This window comes from Mesoplodon bidens (genome assembly GCF_964165515.1).
Source record: "Mesoplodon bidens genome assembly, chromosome: 2".
In the NCBI taxonomy this organism is placed as follows: domain Eukaryota; kingdom Metazoa; phylum Chordata; class Mammalia; order Artiodactyla; family Ziphiidae; genus Mesoplodon; species Mesoplodon bidens.
In genome coordinates this window covers 20,601,498-20,623,466 of record NC_138177.1, presented here as the reverse complement: position 1 = coordinate 20,623,466, position 21,969 = coordinate 20,601,498, and the positions used below count along the sequence as shown (strand labels likewise).

General features: G+C 43.9%; 1 protein-coding gene across 7 annotated transcripts in view; it reads right to left on the bottom strand.

Annotated features, from left to right (window-relative positions):
- MIA3 (MIA SH3 domain ER export factor 3) overlaps window positions 1-21,969 on the bottom strand; it is a 74,800-nt gene that overhangs the window by 37,743 nt on the left and 15,088 nt on the right. For 5 of the 7 annotated variants that reach the window (XM_081225427.1, XM_081225428.1, XM_081225429.1 and 2 more), the window contains exons 1-5: window positions 16,229-16,370; window positions 13,260-13,393; window positions 9,283-9,369; window positions 4,191-7,017; window positions 2,453-2,614 (exon numbers count right to left, since the gene is read on the bottom strand). In XM_081225427.1, coding sequence (XP_081081553.1) covers window positions 2,453-2,614; window positions 4,191-7,017; window positions 9,283-9,369; window positions 13,260-13,393; window positions 16,229-16,361 — 3,343 coding nt within the window. In that variant the 5' untranslated portion in view covers window positions 16,362-16,370. Of the gene's footprint in view, window positions 1-2,452; window positions 2,615-4,190; window positions 7,018-9,282; window positions 9,370-13,259; window positions 13,394-14,168; window positions 14,234-16,228; window positions 16,371-21,969 lie in introns of those variants that run through there. The other 2 variants (XM_081225432.1, XM_081225433.1) reach the window with 2 other exon arrangements.

The following is a 21,969-nucleotide window of genomic DNA, read 5'->3' as shown; positions in this document are numbered from 1 at the left end:
AAGAAAAGAGTGTTAGTCAATCTATACAAATGGATGATCTTTTTTAAATCTGAAAAACTGTAATTCTGAGTAGGTTAAAAACTGATGGGGGCTTCCCTTGTGGTGCAGTGGTTAAGAATCCGCCTGCCAGTGCAGGGGACACGGGTTCGAGCCCTGGTCCGGGAAGATCCTGCATGCCGCGGAGCAACTAAGCCCGTGTGCCACAACTACTGAAGCCCACGTGCCACAACTACTGAAGGCTGTGCGCCTAGAGCCTGTGCTCTGCAACAAGAGAAGCCACTGCAATGAGAAGCCCGCGCACCACTACAAGGAGTAGCCCCTGCTCGCCACAACTAGAGAAAGCCCCGGTGCAGCAACAAAGACCCAATGCAGACATAAAAAAAAATAATAACAATAAATAAATGAAAACTGATGGATTTCTGTTTCCTTTTACGTGAGAGAATATGTAAATAAACAAAACTGAAAATTAAAAAAAAAAAAAGAGTGTTAGTTTGCAGACTTGCACCCATACTCAGCACCAGCATCTGGCACCTGGCAGGCACTCAGTAACTGCTTACTGAATGGATGAATGACAGCTACACAAAAGGGAATATGGTAAACACCAAGAGAGATGAAAGGGAACTGCTTACAAGGTGGGGGCCTAGCTTGTAGCTCTGTGAAAAAGCTCGAATTCCAGCTCTTCCTGAAAGGATCTCCACATGAGGGGGTGGTAGGGAGGAGATTTCAGGATGAGTTATTTGGGTCTGGGGTACTTCTTATAAACAGCTAGGAGTCCAAGAAGCAATTAGTGAGAAGCTGGACTAGCTGCCACTCAGATCTCTTCCAGCCCTGAGATTCCGTTGCTCTTGACCTACGAATCTGACCACTGGTGAGGTTTGCCCAATCAGGTCAGCACCTCAACACCTGAGACGCATGCAGGAACATTTGGGAAGGTCAGCCTCTAAAGGTAGTTGATGCCATTTTCTGCTGGAACTTAAAGGACAAGGCAAAACCTCTGTTTTTAATTCTGCAAGCAAAATCTTTCCTAACCCTGACTGTTTTTAAGCGAGAGAGTAATAAGTCTTACTGGTATATGACTCGTTCTCAACAAGCAGAACCTTTTTGAGTTACAAGAGTTTAGAAGTAGAGAGTATTATACATGAATGCAATATCCTCTGGAACATAGGAGACCTCTAATATGCCATTTCTTCTCAAATTAGCTGAATTCCTCTTCCTGCTGTGACCTCTCCTATATCTATATCTATATCTATATATCTATATATATCTATCTATATATATATATTTTTTTTTTGTGGTACGTGGGCCTCTCACTGTTGTGGCCTCTCCCGTTGTGGAGCACAGGCTCCGGACGCGCAGGCTCAGCGGCCATGGCTCACGGGCCCAGCCGCTCCGCAGCATGTGGGATCTTCCCGGACCGGGGCACGAATCCATGTCCCCTGCATCGGCAGGCGGACTCTCAACCACTGCGCCACCAGGGAAGCCCCCTCTCCTATATTTTAAAGGGGGGGTAAGTCAGGTGGGCAGCCCAGTGCTGCTGGGCCTGTGGTATCACAGGGTCATGCTTTACCTATGGTTAGAGACCATGACCTCTAAAAACGTAAGATGGTAATGATTCATATTGCCATATTGGATAGACAAAATAACACAATCAGCTGTTCTGATTTATTGGTAAAATGAGTGAGCTACACAAAAATTAGAAAGCTGTTGATACTATTACTTGGGTTGCATTCTTTAAAACTTTATTTTTAAAACAACTTTCTCAATCCAAATGAAATGAGTTGCTCTCCCACTGTATGTTTACTGTGCTCAGTGATTAAGTACTATTCACAGGGGTCTGTCTACACTGGGCCCTTATGACTGCAAAAATTCTGTACTGTTTCCTCTCATCTTATAGTATAAGGATATCTAGACATAAATATCCCCTCACTGTTTTAAAAAAAAAACTTCTATGTCCAGGTAGCAAATTAACAAAACAACTAAGCTACAATATACTCTATTGGAGGGGAGGGGCAGACGGAGGGAAGACAGAATTTGTGAGTTTCAGAGCAATGGTTCTCTAACTTTAACTTGTAACAGATCAGAATTCCCTGGATGGCTTGTTAAACAGATGGCCGGTCTCCACCCCCAGAGTTTCTGCAGCTGTTGGTCTGGCAGAAAACTACTGTTTTTGAGCATAAGGCTTTTTAAGAATAGTATTTTAGATTTAAGTTACTTGCATAAGCTAATGCTAGCCAAGCACTGTTTGGTAGGTTAGTTATGGTCTCTGACCTGCTTCATATGATTGATCTCCACCTGTCTTGACTCCTGCTTTTCTCTGTTAGTTCTGGGATTTCCTACTTTTTACACATTCACACCTGTGTTATTCTCCCCTCTATTTCCTACTTTTAGCGACAGATCTCCTAGGAGGGCTTCTTAGGCTTCTACTTTGTAGAGAAAAATTAGCGAGCGTTACCTGGGTCTCCAGCTGTCTCAGTATTTGGCTCCTGGGACACTTCTGATGTACCCATGTCACTGGTCACGGGTTGATCCAAGTGGCTGGGCTCTTCAGGAATCTGCATTATAAGAACTTCTGTGTTCTCCTGTGGAATATTCTCCTCCAGCAGTGGTTGTATGTCTATAGGGGTGAAGAACGCACTATACTGGCAAAGCTCGAAGACAGCCCCCCTCCAGCAGCCCCTCACCACACATCTCCAGGGCCCCTCACCCCTGCCTTCAGTGTGCTGGCATCCCGTGGGGGCACAACTGGGCAAGGAAAAAAAGAGCTTCAGTTGCTTTCCTTTCACTTCACAGATGCCTAAGCTACACAATGAAATTGACAAACCCTCATCCCGGGAATTCCCTGGTGGTCCAGTGGTTAGGACTACTGTGCTTTCACTGCCAAGGCCCAGGTTCAATCCCTGGTCTGGGAACTAAGGTTACACAAGCCACGTGGCAAAACACACAAACACAACAAAACAAAAAAAAACCCTCATCCCGAAGTATTTCATAAATAAATATATTTATGGTAGGGACTTCAATAAGCCTGACTTCTCTTAGCAAACCAACACATGCCCACATAGATAAATGTGCAAAAGGGAATTCCAGTCAAGCGCAGAAATAGGAGACGTCTATTCTACCCAGAAATAACAGGCCCCCTTCATACACAAGCATGCTTGTTTCAGAGAGCTAGCCCAGAGGAGGGCATTACATACAAAGGCAGCTCGCTGAAGTGCCTTTCAAATATTTTCAAAGTACCTCCAAGAGTCAGAAGGAGTGAACTCATTTCTGTCCCTAAGAGGCTCAGAGCATAGCCCAATGTGACCCACAGCAAAGGTGAATTTCTTTGAAACCTCATAGTTTACCCCGAAAATTCATTTGAGTTCTGCATTCTAATCCAAAATATAGCTGCTTTGATTAAAAGTAAAAATGTTCCCGTCTCCAAATTGGCATTCTGGGAAGATACATTTTTTCTGTGGCTTTACGTCCCCCTGTTAGTCTGCCGTATACCCTCAGTTCAAATGCCTCCATTTGAAAAGCGTGGGGACAGAGAAAACAGTACGGAGCTAGGAATCAGCTTATCTAGGATGTTGGCTCAGGGTCAGTTCAATCACTATTTCCTCAACGGCTTCTCCGCCAAGTGCTGTGTTGGAAGGCTCTGCATCCTGGTTTGATCCTTGATTAATCTGCATGCGAGAACCCCGCGGGCCTGGGAGAATTTACCTACCTAAGTGACTGCCCTAAAGAGGCAAGAAAGAACATGGCACCCATCAAAGATGAAAGCTGGAGGGAATGAAGAAGCTCAGGCAAGGCATCGAGTTAAAAGTTACGCCAGTCAATCCCTGGCCAGACAGCAGTTATTCTATGTGTTCAAAAAAGCCCTTTCATGGAACTTGTAGGCTGTGAACAGGTCTACTTTGTGCATCAGTTTCTTGTTTGTATCTTTCTCTTTTTATGATGTTTCTTTTTGAGAATGCTACCAGTCTCACTGTCTAAGGGCAAAGCAGGGCAAGAAATCCTTATCCACGCTCCAGCCTCCAAGAAAGAAGGCGGGAAGGGCTGTGTGGGCGTCCCCGTGCTGCCCCTGACCTCTGGGCACGCTGGGACCTGTGGACGGAGTTTTACAAGCACGGCACGAGGTGCTTCAGCAGTCCCCTGGTCCCCACACCCGTTTCTCAAGCCCAACCCTACAAGGCCATAGGTGGGCACCTCACCTTCCGCTGGTCCACCCCAGCCTTCCTCTGCAGGCTGTGCCGCTGCCAGGGGCGCAGTCTCCTCCACCGTGGAGTGTTTGTACCTGACAAAATAGATCAGGTCTTGCACATCATCTAGTACCGCAGCCTCTTCAAACATGTTACTGTCCTTCATCCCCAGGTCTCTATTTTCCATCACACGAGCATCGAGCATCTTCTCTGCCTCGCTCAGAATGTGTGACTCCCAAGCACGGAAGACCTTATCCAGGACTTTCTCCACATTATAAGGCAGGCTCTCCCGCTGTGCCGCCTTCAGCTTGGATGACATTTCCTGGAACATGGCTTCCAGCTTATGGACGTCAAAGTACTTCTGGAACCGCTCCAGAGTCTGTTGATCTTTAAAGAAACTGCTGATTATGGGCAAGTCCTCCATGGGGACACTGTGCTCAGGCTGTATGGGTGTATGGGGAGCCCAGGGGAATGGGTCATCATCATCATGGTCCTCAGAAGCAGACCCCTGGCTGCCTGCATCCACGAGTTTCTGTACATCCTCCTCATCCTCTTTCGAGAGTTCTATCCCAGGCTTCTCTGCGAGCCCTGAGGTCTTCAGGTGTTCCTCAAGGTTGTCTTCTTTAAGAGAATCAGGATCTTTATTCTGAGACGCTTCACTGAACTCTGGAGTCTGATTTTCTTTCTTGCCAGGAAAGCCAGTTCCTTCAGAGGGTCTCCGTGCTTTCTGATCCACATGAGAGCTTTCTTCTTTTTCCACCATCAGACTACCTGGGTCCCTGCCTAGACTGTCTACCCCTTTACCTGCAGTCTCCTTTTTTCTTTCATTTTCCAACATATTACTAGTTTCTTCTTTGTTTTCTTCAGTTTCAGGATCAGTCTTAACGGCGCCTAAAACAGCTTTTTCAGGGACTTGAAGGTCAACATCTAACCTCTTGACCTGAATCTCACGGCTTTTTTCTTTAGACCGTTTTGCACTTAGAGCATTTTCATCCTCCAGTAGTTCTTCGGGGCTGTAATCGTCATCTTCGGCTTCTGGCTTTTCAGTGTGGAAACCTGGTCCTTCTGTGCTATCAGCTTGGCCCGTTTTTCCGACCTCCTGCGTGGCCGGCAGTGGCTTGTGCCCCTCATCTGAGGTGTCCGCTGTGACCTCTTCCTCAGAGAGCCCTCTCTTCTCCCTTGCTTGCTTGTTAGCTGCGGCAGCCACATCTCCTTGCTGCCAGGAAAGATTTCTTCCCGGGATGGGACCCTCTTCTTCCGGTTTTCTTGGCAAACCAATTTCACCTGGGGAGGAGGCTCTAGTCTGATTTTGAGGTTTAAGAAGCCATTCCTTTATAAGTTCCTCACCTGGATGCTCCCCCGAAAGCACGTGTGGTTTGGGTCTGTTTACCAAACCATCTACTTCCTGCGTACTCTCTTTGGAAGCATTAGGCTGATGACCGCCCAAGAGTGGTGCCACAGCCATGGACTCCTGTTTAATCTTTCCTTCGTCCCTTTGATTCCCTGCCGCTTTAGGGACCGATTCCTTCTCTGAGGCACCTTCCAAACTCTGCCCTCCAGGCTTTTCTTCATGGAGCATTTCTTTTGTGATATGAACGGCTGCTCCTTTTAGGTCATTCTCTTGATTAGCAAAGGCTGGTTTTAATGTTTCTGTACCCTTTTCAGCAGCTGGCGAAGAGCGGAGGTGGCCGCTTTGAGGAGAACCACGCAGAGTCATGCCTTCTCGCATCTCATCTTCTAATCCTACCTCATCCTGCACCAGGTCCCTCTTGGGTTCCTCAACCTTCCTCCCTTTTCCTTTGATGTGAAGTTCTGTGTCCACTTCTGGGTCTTTGTCATTATTTGTTTTAGGGACTTCTACATTCCAAAGCCCGTCTGCTGCCTTTTCAGGGTCAATACGATCTACTGCTGGTTGTGGTTTCCCCAGTTTGCCGTCCAGGACTAATGCATCATCCCCTTCCTCTCCTTCCTTTGATTCAGTACTCTGTAAATCCGTACCTGTGTTTTCTTTACCTTCTGTGACATCAGAGAAGATGGTATCTTCCCAGGTTGTTAGTATATTTTTACCACCATTTTTGACGCCAGGGGTCTGAGTTTCCTCAACTTTATGCTCTTCATGTGAATTCTGCTCTTTCTCTGTTGAATGCTTCTCAACTCCAGAGTTCGCTGGAGCTTTCGTGTCTTCTCCACCTATAAAGGTTAGTAACGGCAGCTCATCAAAGTTTTCTTTACTTTCCTCTTCTTCCTTCCCCACTGTGTAATACTCAGCATCCAATTCCTCGTCAAAGTCATCCTCTAACGAAGTAACAAGTCTGGTTGTCTCATCATCTGATACAAGTGCGTCGGCAGTTGAGCCAAATTTGGTTTTCAAGTCCAGAGTCATTTCTGTTTTCAAAAGTTTATAAGCATCAATCTTCTCCTGTTCACTCGAGACCTGAGAACTATTGCTGGTTTTGTTGTTTTCACTTTCTGGCACTTTTAACTTATCTTGCAGCATTTCTCCAAAAGGTTCAAATGAAGATCGCTCTCCCTGAGCATGACCCGTTTGACTATTTACATGGGGGTGGCTCTTCTGAGCCTCATGTCTTTCCCTGAGTTCCATAGTGTTTTCTGATAATATACTTTCACTTTCCTCTGAGTTGGGTTCTGCTGGCTCAGGTTCAGGGTCACTTCCCTTAGACGCTTCAGGAGGTTCTTCCACATGCTGAGAAGTTTCTTCTTTAACTTCCGCGGAATCTCCAGTGGCAGAATCGTACAATTCCAAAAATCCTAGAAGTTCTTCTACGTTATAATTATCAAAATCATCTCTTCCCCCATCAAAACAAACAAAATCGGTCTCCTGCAAGGGAAAGAAAAACATTAGTGTGTCACTAACCGAGTGTCACAAGAGCAAACGCTTACCCAGGCTAATGACAGAGATGATCTCAAATTCATGTTTGGCTTTAGAGGGGCTTTTGCGCCAACCTTGGGGAGTCAGGAGATAGGAGGATGGAACCTGCTTTTCCCTGGCTTCCTGCTTCCATGAGGAAGGACTTTGACCTGAGCAATGCTCCTCCTGGCTTCCCTTCATTCTCTTTTCCCCAGGGGAGGAATGATTCATGTGGCTGGTGGGTTTGTTCTACACCATCCCTGTTTTCTGCTTGAGATTGGATGGAAGGAACACACACCCTCTCTCTTCCATGCTGTCAGTTTTACAGGGACAGCCCCCCTTGGGGGAGACCCCCACTTGGCTAGCTCTGCCTGTGGCTGGGTAAGTCTGTCTTATTTTAGACTGCAATGTTCAAAAGCCTGTTAATTTCCACACACTTGAGCCATGTTCTCCAAAAAGCTTTACCAGTAAGTAATGGTGACATTTTGGTCTCCATCCACCTGACTGCTGGGTTTCTTGATTTGTTCTAAGCACAAGTAGGGAAAGGTAGGGTATCATTTATTGGGTCCCCCAACGTCCAATACCTATGCCTGCTGTTCTGGGAATTTACCTCATACCAATTTGTCCAGGGGAAGCTTGAAGACCACCCAGCGTCTCCATCATCCTCTCCTCTAGGCTGTGCTTCTCTGCTTACCCAGCTGGAAACAGGGAGAATCTCCTAGCTGACAGGCTCTAAGTCTACAACAGATTTCTGGCTCATTTTTTCCTTGGACTGGGAAAGATAACTCAGCTTGAGAAGCATCTTACTGAAATACAGGTGCAGAGGAAGTAAAAATGTTAAGGAACAGAGAATGGTGTCACGGGGCTCCCCACTTAACTCTCACCACAAGTACAGCTTGAAAACACGATTCAGTGAGGGATACATTCTACTCTAAATCAGGGTTCTGATTAGCTGTCAATAAGATCTGCTTTTAGCCTACCTGTAAGTCTATATTCTTCCTTTCCTCTGCTAGTAAACAAATGGACATAAAATGGGTCACAAACAGAAGGAAAAGTTAAAAAACCAACAAAGATAATTTCCTTCTCCTAACCAAACTCTCATAATACTCTGGAGAGACCTGACAAGTGTGGTAAGGATGCATGATTCCTCTTCCCGTCGCGTGCGTTTCTAAGCCATTTCGTAATGTTGAGGGAAGCATGGAGTGAGAGGTACAGTGAGAAGGCGGAATCCCCAACAAGTGAGGTCTCTGTGACCAGTGAGCTGCGGTCTCATGCGTATTTCCCTCCCAGCAGCATCTTCATTAGCAGTGAAGCCTAACAGGCAATCGGGCTGATTTCATGTCCCTCGAAAAGACAAGGAAATTTCAAGAACAGCAGTGGCTCTATGACTTCACCCATTCTGCCGAGCTCAGCTGAGAAGTGCCCCAGGCCAGCAGCTCACATGCTCTTGCAGCAACACCAAAGAGTTATTCAAAGATTTCTGTTTGAAGGTGGGTATCAATTCTTATAAATTTTAAAACTCCAGAAAATAATCAGCTGGAATGAGGATCCCAGAGCACAAAATCCTTGTCATCACAAAGCTATTTTAAGTTGGTGCACCCTGGATGAATGCTTTATAGACTGTGCAGTCAGGACCTTGTAGATTTGAGGCTGGACCTCATCTGAAATGCTCAGGTTCCCTTTTCCAAAATCTGTCACATAACTCTAATCCCTTAAATCATTACAGTCAGTAAGAAAACCCAGTATAATTTGGGGTTTGATTAATTTAACCTGATCTCTATATACTTAAAATGTCTAAAAGCTATTCAATAAGTAGTTTTCAAAGTGAGACACCTTCTCATCTTACTTGTAAAAAAAGTATTTACCTCTTAAACTTAATAACTAAATACAAAGATATTGAATTCTTCGTCCTTTTTTCCTCACATAAAATAGCAAAGAAAAATCCTGAGTAAGTATACATAGCCTTGTATAAGAACACCTGCTTCAACGTATAACTATCAGTTTATGATATAAAGTCTCCCGTAAATTCTTTTCAAACTTTTCTTTCTTTCTTCCTTCTTTCCTTTCTTTCTTTAAAGGTGTCTAATAAATTAAAATCTGACACACAGATGTTAACTTTTTTTTTGATCAAAACACATTCAAAGACTTGCAAAAATACTTAATTGAATGTAACTGATGAAGTTATAAACCAATTTAGAATTGAGAACAAATAACAACAAAAAACCCACAACTTACATCTGTTGGAACCTGTAGCTCTTCTTGAGTATATTCATGGACTACACGGATTAAATCCTTTGGAAAATATCCAAAAGTATGCCCAACCTATATTAAATGGGCAAAAGAAATGAATATCAATCAAAATTCTGTAGAAGAAATATAAATGAGAGACTTCTTAGTAGTGAGAGGAAATATAAAGATAGGTAGATATAACCACAAGAGATGCATGTTGCTATTATGATTACAGAGATTATTATTCCAATAAAAATTAAGTACAGAATGTTGTAAGGGCAACTTTTCTAAAACCACTGAAGTTTTCTTTCAACATTCAGCTTAATTTTAAACACAGGGCACATAAAGTGAGATTCCTGAAGTAGCTAGAAGATCTGCATAAGAGAAAATTATTGTATATTATGTGATTAAAACTATGTAAATCAAGGCTGGTTAGAAACAATTCCAAATAACCTCTAACAAGAATTTATCTGCACATTTCACAGTATCACTCATAAACCAGTACTTGGAAGTCTTTCTTAAACCAATAAACAAAAGCCATGAGGGGACTTCCCTGGTGGCACGGTGGTTAAGAATCCGCCTGCCACTGCAGGGGACACGGGTTTCATCCCTGGCCCGGGAAGATCCCACATGCCGCAGAGCAACTAAGCCCGCGCACCGCAACTACTGAAGCCTGTGCGCCCTAGAGCCCATGCGCGGCAACTACTGAGCCCATGCGTGGCAACTACTGAAAGCCGTCCATGCTCCGCAACAAGAGAAGCCACGTCAATGAGAAGCCCGCACACCGCAATGAAGACCCAACACAGGCAAAAAGAACCACACAAACAAAAAAAAAGCCATGAAAATTAATAAGTAAAAAAAAAAAAAACATTTCTGAAATGCATGACCACTACAACAAAAGGCAAGTATTTATTGATATCATGGGCTATAGTAGGTTTTTCAACAAATGGATTTTCAAGTATTTGGGGAGAAAATAAAATTCATACTAATTACACAGCAAGCTTAGTTTCTTACAAAGTAAACCTCTATAGAAGATTATCCCATTTATCTATAGCACTAAGACATATTAAGTTTGTCCTCTTGAGAAACATACACTGTCTTTTACTAGCTACAAGTCTGAAAGGGAGAAGCAGATCTCTTTCCGATCATTAAAGGAGACTGACATGCAGATCAAATGCACAAAAAGAAAAAAAAAGGCTATCTTATCACTAACTCCTAAAATATCCTCATTACAGGGCTCTTGTTATATTTGGCAACTATGTGAAAGCCAGTTTTAGTAGAATACTGCCTTGAAGATTAGATAAGACAAGGCAATTTTAAATTGCTACATTAGCAGTTAAAGTCTGAAACTCTAAGAAACAAAAAGAAGCTGCAGGATGAAAACTAAGAAATAAAAACAAGAACCATTCTGAAAGCTCAGGAGAGAGAATTTTTAATTTCCTTAAGTATAAGGTTCATGACGTGAGACAGGAGACTGAGGGAAAATACTTCCTTCCCAGGAAAATTTTATTTTATTAAGAGAATATGGAAAAGGGAAAGAAATCACAGCTATGTGGAGAGAGGAAATACATTTATCTTTGTATAATCTTTGTCAACTGAGACCACAGGTCATAAAAAACTCCGTATTTTTACATTGAGTGGGTCCCGTTTCTTATGATCTGACAAAAAGATGCAGAATCATGGGCCCGCATGACTGAAAGTAAGCTTTATATCTAATTTTGCTTCCGTATATCATCTCTGCCAAGGAACTGCTGATTTGATTTGGGAAAAGAAAGAAAAGGGAAGGGGAGGGGAGGGGAGGGAAGGCAAGGCAAGGCAAGGCAAGGGAAGGCAAGGCAAGGCAAGGGAAGGCAAGGCAAGGCAAGGGAAAGGGAAAGGGAAGGGAAGGCAAGGCAAGGGAAGGCAAGGGAAGGGAATTGTTTCAAGAGAACAATTCTGCATAAGCTACTATTAGGACAAATGTAAATAAGTGCCGCTGCCCTGAAAGTAAATATTCACAAGGAAAATGGGTAAGATATGGGCCCTGCCATTACAGAGCTTTTGACTTCACAGGAGGTAGGGCAGTACACACATTAACTACAACGCAAGGCAGTAAAAGGAACGCCACATGGGCAGTGCAAACAAAGCGCCACCTAAACAATTATTAGACAGCAAAGATCCCTTCTGGCTGGGAGCTGAGGGCAGTGCTTCCCTAGGAAGGCAGGGTCAGAGTTGGGAACCAGAAAGATTGGCAGACTTTCTAGACGTGAATATGGTCGTGAGCAAAGGTGTGGAAGAGGGAAAATGCAAAGTCAAGTTCACTTACCCAAACGCTCCAGCTTCACCACTACATGAAAAATGCAGCCTAGGGACTTGGAAAAAATGTTCCAAGAGTAGAGACTATCAAGAAATCTCATGCAGTAGACTTGAAAGAAACAGAATAGATTCTTCTTTGAATGTGGTAATTCAACTGGGATCCTGCCTAAATACAAGGGCTGTACCTGACCAGTTGGGTCTTACAAGACTCCTCCCTAGGAATCTGGACTGCCAGCAAAATAAATCGATTCTTCCCGATGGGGGATTCTCAAGCCCTCTTTCCTGTTGTTTGTCTGGTGTTTTATTGAGAGTAAAAATTTTCACATTTGGGACTGGGTGTTTCTCTGAGTTTGTACAATCCTAAGGCCATCGAGGACTCTTATTACTTTCAGTAAATAACCAGTCCACACATCACATAAAAAGGAAAGGACAAGAGCTCATAAGCCTCCCTATCAGGTCACTCCTAGTGAATCTCCTCGTTAAAAACATCAAAGTATGACAAAGTCATTGATTTCCATGTCTGCTGTCCTGGCACCCACAGAGCTGGCTGGGAATAGAGCTGCTTCAGTGAACCTGGGGGAGCAATTGTCCAAAAAAGCAGGAAAAGGATGTCCCAGCAGTTGCAAGCAAAACAAGCAAACAAACAAGAAAGCACACAGTGAAAATGATACTTTGCCTTTTAAACAGAAACAGCACACATGATTAGGTATGTGAATAATTTAGAAAAAAATTATTTTTAAAATTAACTCTATACGTGAATACCTGAAACACTATCTTGCCCATACTTTACAGGATTAAGCCCACAGATACTTCCTTTTTGAAACAATGAAGATAAGATTTTTCAGGTTTCACCATCGGTAACTACTATTTTGTTTTCCGCATCTGTAAGTCTGCTTCTGTTTTGTTACATTCATTCGTTTTACTTTTTACAGTCTACTTATAAGTGATAACATACAGTATTTGTCTTTCCCTGCCGTATTTCACGAAGCACAACACCCTCCAGATCCATCCATGTTGTTGCAAATGGCAAGACTGCAGTCTTTTTATGGCTGAATAACACTCTATTGTATATATATCCACCACATCCTTATTTACTATGTATGGAGCATCCGTGGCTGGTAAGGCCTAGAACTTGATGCTGAGGAGTGATAGCCAGGAGCAGTTCAGTTCTGTTTAAGTCCCTCTTCTGTGTCCCCAGTTGGGGACACAGAACCATCCTCTTTTTTCACAGTCTAGCAGAGAGGACAGGTTAACTCCATCAAAGACCCCAAGAAACAGTTTCTTAAATCTACAGTGCTGGCTTCCCTGGTGGCACAGTGGTTAAGAATCCGCCTGCCAACTCAGGGGACACGGGTTCGAGCCCTGGCCCAGGAAGATCCCACATGCCGCAGAGCAACTAAGCCCACATGCCACAACTACTGAGCCTGCATTCTAGAGCCCGCGAGCCACAACTACTGAAGCCTGCATGCCTAGAGCCCGTGCTCTGCAACAAGCGAAGCCACCACAACAAGAAGCCCGCGCACCGCAACGAAGAGTAGCCCCCGCTCGCCGCAACTAGAGAAAGCCCGCACACAGCAACGAAGACCCAATGCAGCCAAAAATAAAAAAAATAAAAAATAAAAAAAATCTACGGTGCTAAACAAGCCAATAAAAAGGAAGAAAATTAAGTATGTCAAATTTTTACTTACACTTCCAGCCCAAAGTTCAGGCGATCCCCCTGCCAGTTTATAGTAGACATATACAGGGTCACCTTTTTTAAAATTCACAAAACGACAATCCGGGCCTGTAAAATCTTCCAGAGCCTCACCCCGATACATTAACACTGTATATAAAGAGAGAGAAAAAACAAGCAGATATCAGGATTCAACTTCCACAGTCCATAGTGGCTGATCAGGAAATATAAGAATCCATTTATGTAAACAACAGTAAAGTTTCTCCAGTACTCTCTGGAACCAATCACTTTCAACTCATATGCTCAAAGCATCTACAGAGCTTTATTCGTTATAAATCATGACATCCCCCTGCAAGAAGACAGGAGAGAGGGAAACTTTCCCAATGCGTCCACCGCCACACATGGCTGGTCTCAAGTGAAACTCTTGGTTCCCTCTCTAACCATCTAGTCCTCAGTCTTTGCTGTTTCATAATCATAAAAAGCTTCATTTTGCAGTTGGGTAAATTCGAGCGCAGATGCTACTAGTGTAAGCATGACTAAATGCAGAGGTAATAGGTAATTGGGGAGAGCACCCAAGAACCCCCAAGGGGTCAATTAACTTGAACTAACCACTAAAAGGCCCTATCTTTAAATGGCTGTAACTGCTACCATGCAGCAGTAAACACTGTCCATTTCATTTGCAGTCAAGTTGCTCTCTCCCTCAGTATATGGATAAATTAATGGGAAAGGACATCACACCCTATTATGGATCCAATCACATTACAAGATGTTATTTTTCTGCAAGTATATAATGTTGACTATACCCAACATTAAGGTTTATTTATTTCTATAAACAAAATCAAAAGTAGGCAAGTGGGTTTTGTTTCTATAAACCAAATCATATGTGGCAGGGACATCAAAACTATGAGAATTGTTTCGTAGTTACCTTCAGTCTTAAAATGCAGGACAAATCACACTCGATCTAGAAATTGGTAGAAGCAATATTTTTCTTTTTGTTGGCCAAATACACAGTTTCTAATGTAAGATGAAATGGACAATAAGTGCAATTAAGTAGCAGAGAAAAAGAAGAATGAAATGGAAATGACACTTCTTCTAACAGCCAATTAGCAATAGATACATTAAAGCACATCTTTAAATACGTATTTGAGGGACAAACATATAGATTTAAAGGGGGTTATTCGGATTTTAAAGCTAAAATCTTATTATTTTAATACATGTCAGCATCCTAATTCAGATATAATTAGGTGAGAGGCCAAGTTGAAGGTGATGGACAATTTAAGACTGGGGATTCTATCAGAATTGGAAACGGCAATGTATCTCTTATTCCCCCTTAAAAGAGATCACTGCAGATTTGTAATAATAAATCAGATGACAACATAATGCACACTGAGAAACAGCTATCTGAAAAGCACACAAGGACAGCTCACAGGCACACACCTTACTAAGTAAACACTTTATGCAACACAACACAGACCCAGAGCCTGCTCTAGCTGCTGCTTGGTGTGTTTGGTTACATCTGTTTCGACACATGCCATTTCTCAAGTTATGTGACCACCATGGGCCCTTCCAACACCATGTCTCCATACTAAGGAAGCATCAGTGATGTGATTCTCTAGGCAACTGGTTTTGAGGAACCCAGGTAGGATAGTGCTTGAAAGCAACGAATAGCAAACATCTGCTATGTCCAACCCTGCTTGCTAATAACCCGGATTTACTCTGAGAAAACGGCAGGAACAATTCATGGAAGTTGCTCCACTTTCGTGGCGTTTATTTACATCAGTCCTAGGGTTACTTCTAGGAATGGCTTAACACAAATCAAAGATTGACTCCTTTCTTTCCTTTAACGGCTGGCAGTGCTACAGTTCTTCAAATTGTGAAATCTGGTTTCGAATAACACCCCTTTTGAATATACATAGCTAAACTGTAGGCTTCGGCCTCCTCAGAACGAACATTTTTCTATAGGTACCGGTTACAACAGATGAACAACCGTTTCTGAAGTGGTTATTGGTAAGTTTACAAGGTTATTTGAGACCGGCTGGGAGGCCACAAGGATGATACTTGTCCGGCAAATACACAGGAAGACAGCCCAAGAGCAATAATGATTAAGGCTGAAGCGAGTTGGATTTATAAAACTCTTGCAGCATTTATTAACAATCCTCTTCACCTGAGTGTGGGGCTCTCTGCCCTCCTCAACGCCCACGGTCCACCCTCCCACCCCCAATTCGCGGTTAGGGAACCATTCCGCTTCCTGCGCAAAGAGGAGGCTGCTGGTCCCAGGTGGCCTCTTTCGAGAACGAAAGATTTTGGCCTTTCCGGTGCCCTCCCTGCCTGGCTGTTTGCAAGAGCCTTCCAAGCACAGAAATAACAGAGAGCCGGGGAGAAGACCTTGGAACACACCGCAAGCCTGGACTCTGGGCTCGTCCCAAACCTAAACTCCAATCCCTGTTCAAAAGGCGGTCCAAGCCTCGAATCCCAGTGAAGCAGAGGGGCGAAGGGGCAGCGCCAGGAAGCCTTTCCCGGGCCCCATCAGCAACCTGCCGCAGGGAAGGCGCCCACCGAGCCCTTAGCGCATCTGCGCCCGGACTGCACCCAGCGAGGTCCCCGCCGAGGGGGCAGGATAGCGCTCGCGGGCAGCGCGGGGAGCCCAGGGAGAGCGGCGCGCCACCCCATCCTTCCTCGGAGCCGAGGCGGGCCGGGGGAGGGGACGCTGTGAGCGGTCCCCGGGGAAACCGGGGGCCACCGCCGACCCGCCACCCACCCCCCGCCTCCGTCGGCGAAGGAAAAATGAACAGCTGGCAACAAGTGGGAGGTGCAGCCCCCCACGGCTGCGGCCGGCTAGCCCGGGCGCCGGCAGGGCCGGAGGGGACAGACGCAAGGACCCGGGGCTCGCCCACCTCGGCGCTCCGCCCGCCCGGCCTGCGGCCCCCCGGCCGGCTTGGTGCGCGGCCGAGCCCCCGCACCCGCGCCGCCCTCCCGGGCACTCACTGCTGCATTCGTCGTCCGCGCAGAGTTTGTGCTGCGAGAAGCGCCGGACGGTGTACGGGTCCGGCTGGCCGGGTACCCGCCAGAGCGGCCTGAGCAGGAGCAGCCACAAGAGGAGCCCCGGCGCCGCAGCCATGTTGTGGTCACCTCGCGGAGCCGGTGACGCGGAGGAGGCGGCCCGGGCGGGGCGGGGGGCGGAGCGCGGGGGGCGGGGGGGACGCGCGGCGGGGAGGGGCGGTGCCCTCCAGGGTGTGAGTCCTGGACCGACACGTCAGCACGGCCTCTGGGAGGGGATGGAGGGGGTCCGGGAGGAGGAGGAGGACCCGCACTCGCACCACCTTCCCAAGGCTTTCTCCTCCGGTTGCTGCCTTGGCAACCGGGACTCTATCTTCTCCCTCGTCCAATCGCCTGCCTTTGCCCCTGTCCATTCGCAGTCGACCCTCCCTCCCTCGCCCACTCCTCTCTGAGACTTTGGATCCCCCGACCCCGCGCCATCCCAACAGCAGGTCTTCTTTGACACCTTCTTGCAGCTTCTGATTTCTGGTTCGTCCCAAGCTTGCTCACCCTCACCCCCCTTCTTGGTTTGGTACTTCCTTTTCCGAACTACCAAATCCCACCCACGATTTACCACTGATTGTCTCCAGTTCGAGAGTCCCTCTTATTCTGACTCCCAGGGGTTTTGGGGGGCCCCATCCCATGATCCCTTTATATTAGGAAAGGGAGGTGTCAGTGTAATGGTGGGTCGGTGACGTACAATAGAGCCGGTGGCCTGCTTGCTCTTTTTCCCCACCCCCGGCCCTGGGGGTTGGAGGTGGGCAATGGGTCCTCATGCTGATATCTTCAGATTTGGGGGTCTTTATCCATAAGGGGAGAATAATTTAATTCAATGCAAATATATTGAGCTTCCCTTTTACGCTATTATTTCAGGCCAGACGCTGGACAAAGCATTAGGATGGTGAGGGGAAACACGTAGATCAACAGACAAGATATCAGGCCTTTGTCTAAAGAAAGCCACAATTTAGTGGAAACAACTCAAATCAAAACGACTAAAGAATAAATGTCGTTAGGAGGAGAAAGCTAATCAATAGCGGCTAACATTTATTGAGCGGTTTCTTAACGTCCAAGTGTTATTCTAAAGTGTATATATATATATATATATATATATACATATCAATTTGTTTAATGTATCTTCACAACAATAGTGGGTCCTATTACTATCTTCATTTTCAAGATGAGTACATTGCATTTGTCTGTGACCTGGGTCTTCTCACTGTTGTCTCTGCCAAGGCTACTTATCAACCTTGAATGCCAATTGAATGCATTAGTTGGTTTCCCAAACTGACTGGATTCTTTAAAAGCAAGAGGAAAGAATGTGGCCCATCCATGCAAACCATAATGCTGAATAAAGGAAAAGATGAGAGATGTTCACAGTTGTTTATCTATAGGGGCCATGAGATGTCCCATTGGTCCAGTGTCGTTTCCATGCTGTCTGGAGAGAATGTACAATAGATTAGGTGACTGTCCAAATAGCAGTGCCATGAGGAGTTCTTCTTTTCTTTTCTACTCTGTGTTTCATTGCTTTAGAATCTTAGGTGTGTCTAATAGGCACCTCCAACTTCCTATGTTGAAAAGCAAACTTCTTATTTTCTCTCTCAAACCATGCTCCTTTCAATTTTCCCTATCTCAATAACTGGCCATTTAATTCAATTTTCCAGGTGTTCAAGTCAAAAACTTACAAACTGTTCTTGACTTCTCTTTGTCTCATACCCCAAGTCCAATCCATCAGACAATCCTGGGCACTCTCTTTGAATTGCTTTACTGAGGTGTAATTGACATACAATAAATTGCACACATTTATAGTTTACAATTTGATAAGTTTTGACACATACACACTCATGAGACCACCACCACAATCAAGGTAATTAACATATGCATTACCCCAAAGAGTCCTCATGCTTCTTTGCAATCCCTCCCTCCCCTCCCCTGCCTGTCTCCAAACAACCTTCTGTTGCTACAGATTGATTTGTATTGAATAGTTTCTAGAATTTGATATAAATCGAATCATACATTATGTATTCTTTTTTGTCTGACTTCTTTCACTCAGCATAAGCATTTGAAATACGTCCAGGATCTGACTACTCCTCACCGTCTCCTATGCTAACATTGCAGGCCAAGCCACCATCTCTCAACTGAAAGACTGCAGTAGCCTCCTCACTGTTCTCCCTGCCTCTGCCCTGCCCTCCCAAAATCTATTGTCTCAATAGCAGCCAGAGCAATCATTTCCTGATATAAATGTGGTCACATCTCTCCTCTACTCAAAACCTTCCTCTAGCTTTCCACTTCCAAGTCAAATGCAATGACTTTATTATGGGCTGCACTGTCTTATTTGATCTGACCCTGCTCATCCCTTTTACCCCCATTTCCTAGCACTCTCCCCTGGCTCTGTTAGTTTCACTCAAATACACCAAGCCCACTCCTGCATCAGAGCATTTGCACTTGCAATTTTTCCTCAGCCTGGAACAGTTCCCCTAAATAGTCTGCTTGGCTAACTAGTTCGCTCACTTCATCAAGGGTCTGTAACAATACCATATCTTATTAGAGATGCCTTCCCTGATCACTGTACATAAACAAGAGCTCCTTCCCATGATTACCTAGCCCATCACCCTGCTTTATTTTTCTTCAGAGCAGTTACCACCTGCCTTACATTTGTTTATCTATTTGACTGCCCCCTCCCCCAAATATAAGCTTCATGGGAGAAAGGAATTTGCCTTGCTCATTGTGTAACATAATCCCCAAGGAAAATGTCTAAAATGTCTAGAATGTATGAGGTACTCAACAAATGATTTGATAGATGAACCCATAATTCCTCATGTATTGTAAATATATTACACTATTAACCTACATGGAGGCTCCATATATAAATAGTACCGAGAGGGAATATGCCATGAGAGCAAGGCATTTTCTGTTTTCCCTTCAGTGGCATCCTCAACGCTGGAAACAAAACTTGGAATATATGCACTGTTGATTGAGGGCATATTTGTTGTGGAGGGAGTGAATGAAATTTCACTGTACTCTTTTCCTGTATCTTATCGGAATATTAAAGCAGATAAAGAGGTCATTTTAATTTTTCTTATTTCTATTTAGAGTAGTATTAATGACAATTCATCGGTGGAAAAAGCAAAACTCCAAAATGACCTAACTGAGTATCACTTCACTAATATTTAATTTGACTGATTTTCACATATGCTTTTTTTTTTTTTTTTTTTTGCGGTACGCGGGCTTCTCACTGTTGTGGCCTCTCCCGTTGCGGAGCACAGGCTCCGTATGCGTAAGCTCAGCGGCCATGGCTCATGGACCCAGCTGCTCTGCGGCATGTGGGATCCTCCCGGACCGGGGCATGAACCCGCGTCCCCTGCCTCGGCAGGCAGACTCTCAACGACTGTGCCACCAGGGAAGCCCCACATATGCTTTTATATGAGGAGTGAGAGTACTCAGTTACTAAGGAACTGGCTGCTTAGTTTATAGATTTTCTAGGGGGTTATGTGCATTATTTTTTACTATTATTATTGCCTTAAAGAGATATTAACAAGTTTGGTGGCTAATCAAAAAAAGTCTCAGCTGACCACAGTGAGAGTGGTGGTAGTAGTTCTTCCGGCCTGCATATATATAATTATAGTGGATGAGTCAGCATTCAGTTTTACTCATAGCATTTAAGCACAGATGTTCAACATAAATTCTAATCTCAAGTGTGTTATTTTTTAACACCTCAAATGGAATTTTTACTAAGTAAAGGTTGAGTAAAAGTCAAAAAATAAATGTATCTTGTTTGGTGGGGGGCTGAGCATAAAATATAAGGTATGGAGGGTCCCTGACCTTAGAGAATTTGCAATCTGATTGAGAAAACAACACAAGTACATCTGAAACAAATAGGAGACAGCATAATAACATATATCATTGTAAACCTCCCATCGTGCCCACCCAGGAACATCCATAAGGCCTAACACTGAAGTTATCAGAAATAAGCCAGTCTATTCCCAGTGCTGAAACCACTCAGAATCCAGAGAATAGGATAAAACATTTCTTAAGGACCACGACTTCCAGTCTAGGGGGAGTAACAGGGACTAGATTTACCCTCCCTCTATGCTTCAATTCAATATCTAGAAAACTAGACAAAATATATAAAATGATACTTTTTAGATATTGGACAACAAGCAGTATAGGCAGTGACCCCTAAAATAAGTGGAACAAATGAGGTGAGTGCTATGATTGTCCCAACTTACTTCCCATATAAAGTTTCCAGGACACAACCAGAAAAGGGAAACTCAAACAGGTAATCTCCTTGAGTTGAAGAGACAGATTTGAAAGTTTGGGGAGGCCAACACAGCATAAGGGAAGAGTACAGGAGAGAAGAGAGCTACATGGAAAAAAAGAGAACTTTGCAGAGAGAGCTCCAGAGATCTGCAGAAGGTTTTTCTCAAGTCTTCAACTGAGTAATGATAACTACCTGTGTGTGAGGAACTACCTGAAGCCAGGAAGAACCACTGAGAGGACAAGGAGAACAATCACTGGAGTAGAGAATTGTTTGTATTTTCACAAGACAGAGTGAAAAAACTGTCATATTCAGTGCATCAGGTAGAGTACTCAGTAAAGGGAAAAATCAGCCTAAGATCTAAAGCTACTCTTATCCTGACTAACAAGGCTTGAAAATAAGCCTTGAAAAGATAAAAATGTTTTCAAGTAAATTAACTGCATTCCAGAACAGAGGTCAAGATTATTTAAAAGAGTACAAAATATCCAACACTCAACAAGGTAAATTCACAATGTCTGGAATACAAAACAAAACTATGAAGCATGCAAAGAAGCAGGAAAATACAAACCATAATGAAAAGAAAAATCAATCAATAGGAATGTTCCAAAATGACACAGATGATAGAATTATTACACAGGACATTAACACAATTATATTTCATATGTTCAAGATTCTGTAGGAAAGCATAAACATGTAAAGGAAAACACAGAGGATAGAAAAATGATCCAAATCAAACTTAGGTGAATAAACCAATGGCTGACATGAAAAATACACTGGACAGGATTGACAGCAGATTAGACACAGAAGAAGAAAATATTAGTGAACTTGAAGACATAGTTATATACACTCCCCAAAATGAAACAAAGAGACTGAAAGAAATGAACAGAGCATCAGTGTGGACACCTTTGGGTAGCCCAACATTTATGTAATTGGGGTCCCTAAAGGAGGTAGGACAGAAAAGGTGTTTGAAGAAATAATGAATGAAAGCATTCCAAATAAGATGAAAACTCACAGATCTAAGAAGCTCAACAAACCCCAAACACAAGAAACATGAATAAAATTAAACCAATGCATGTCAAATTGCTTAAAACCAGTGGTAATGAAAAAAAATTGAAACTCATCTAGAGAAGACAGACACACTATGTACATAGGAGTAAAGATAAATTTCTCTTTGGAAACATGCAAGGCAGAAGACAGAAGATCAATATATTTAAAGTGCTGGGGGTAAAATATGAAATTCTATAGTTGTATATCACGTGAAAATATTTTTCAAAGGTAAGGTGAAGTCTTTTCAACATGTGGTGCTGGGACAATTGAATATCTACATGCAAAAGAATAAAATTGAACCCTACCTCAGCCACATACAAAAATTAACTCAAAATGGACCACAGTCTTAAATGTAAAATTGGGAAGACTGAAAATCCTTGAAGAAAAC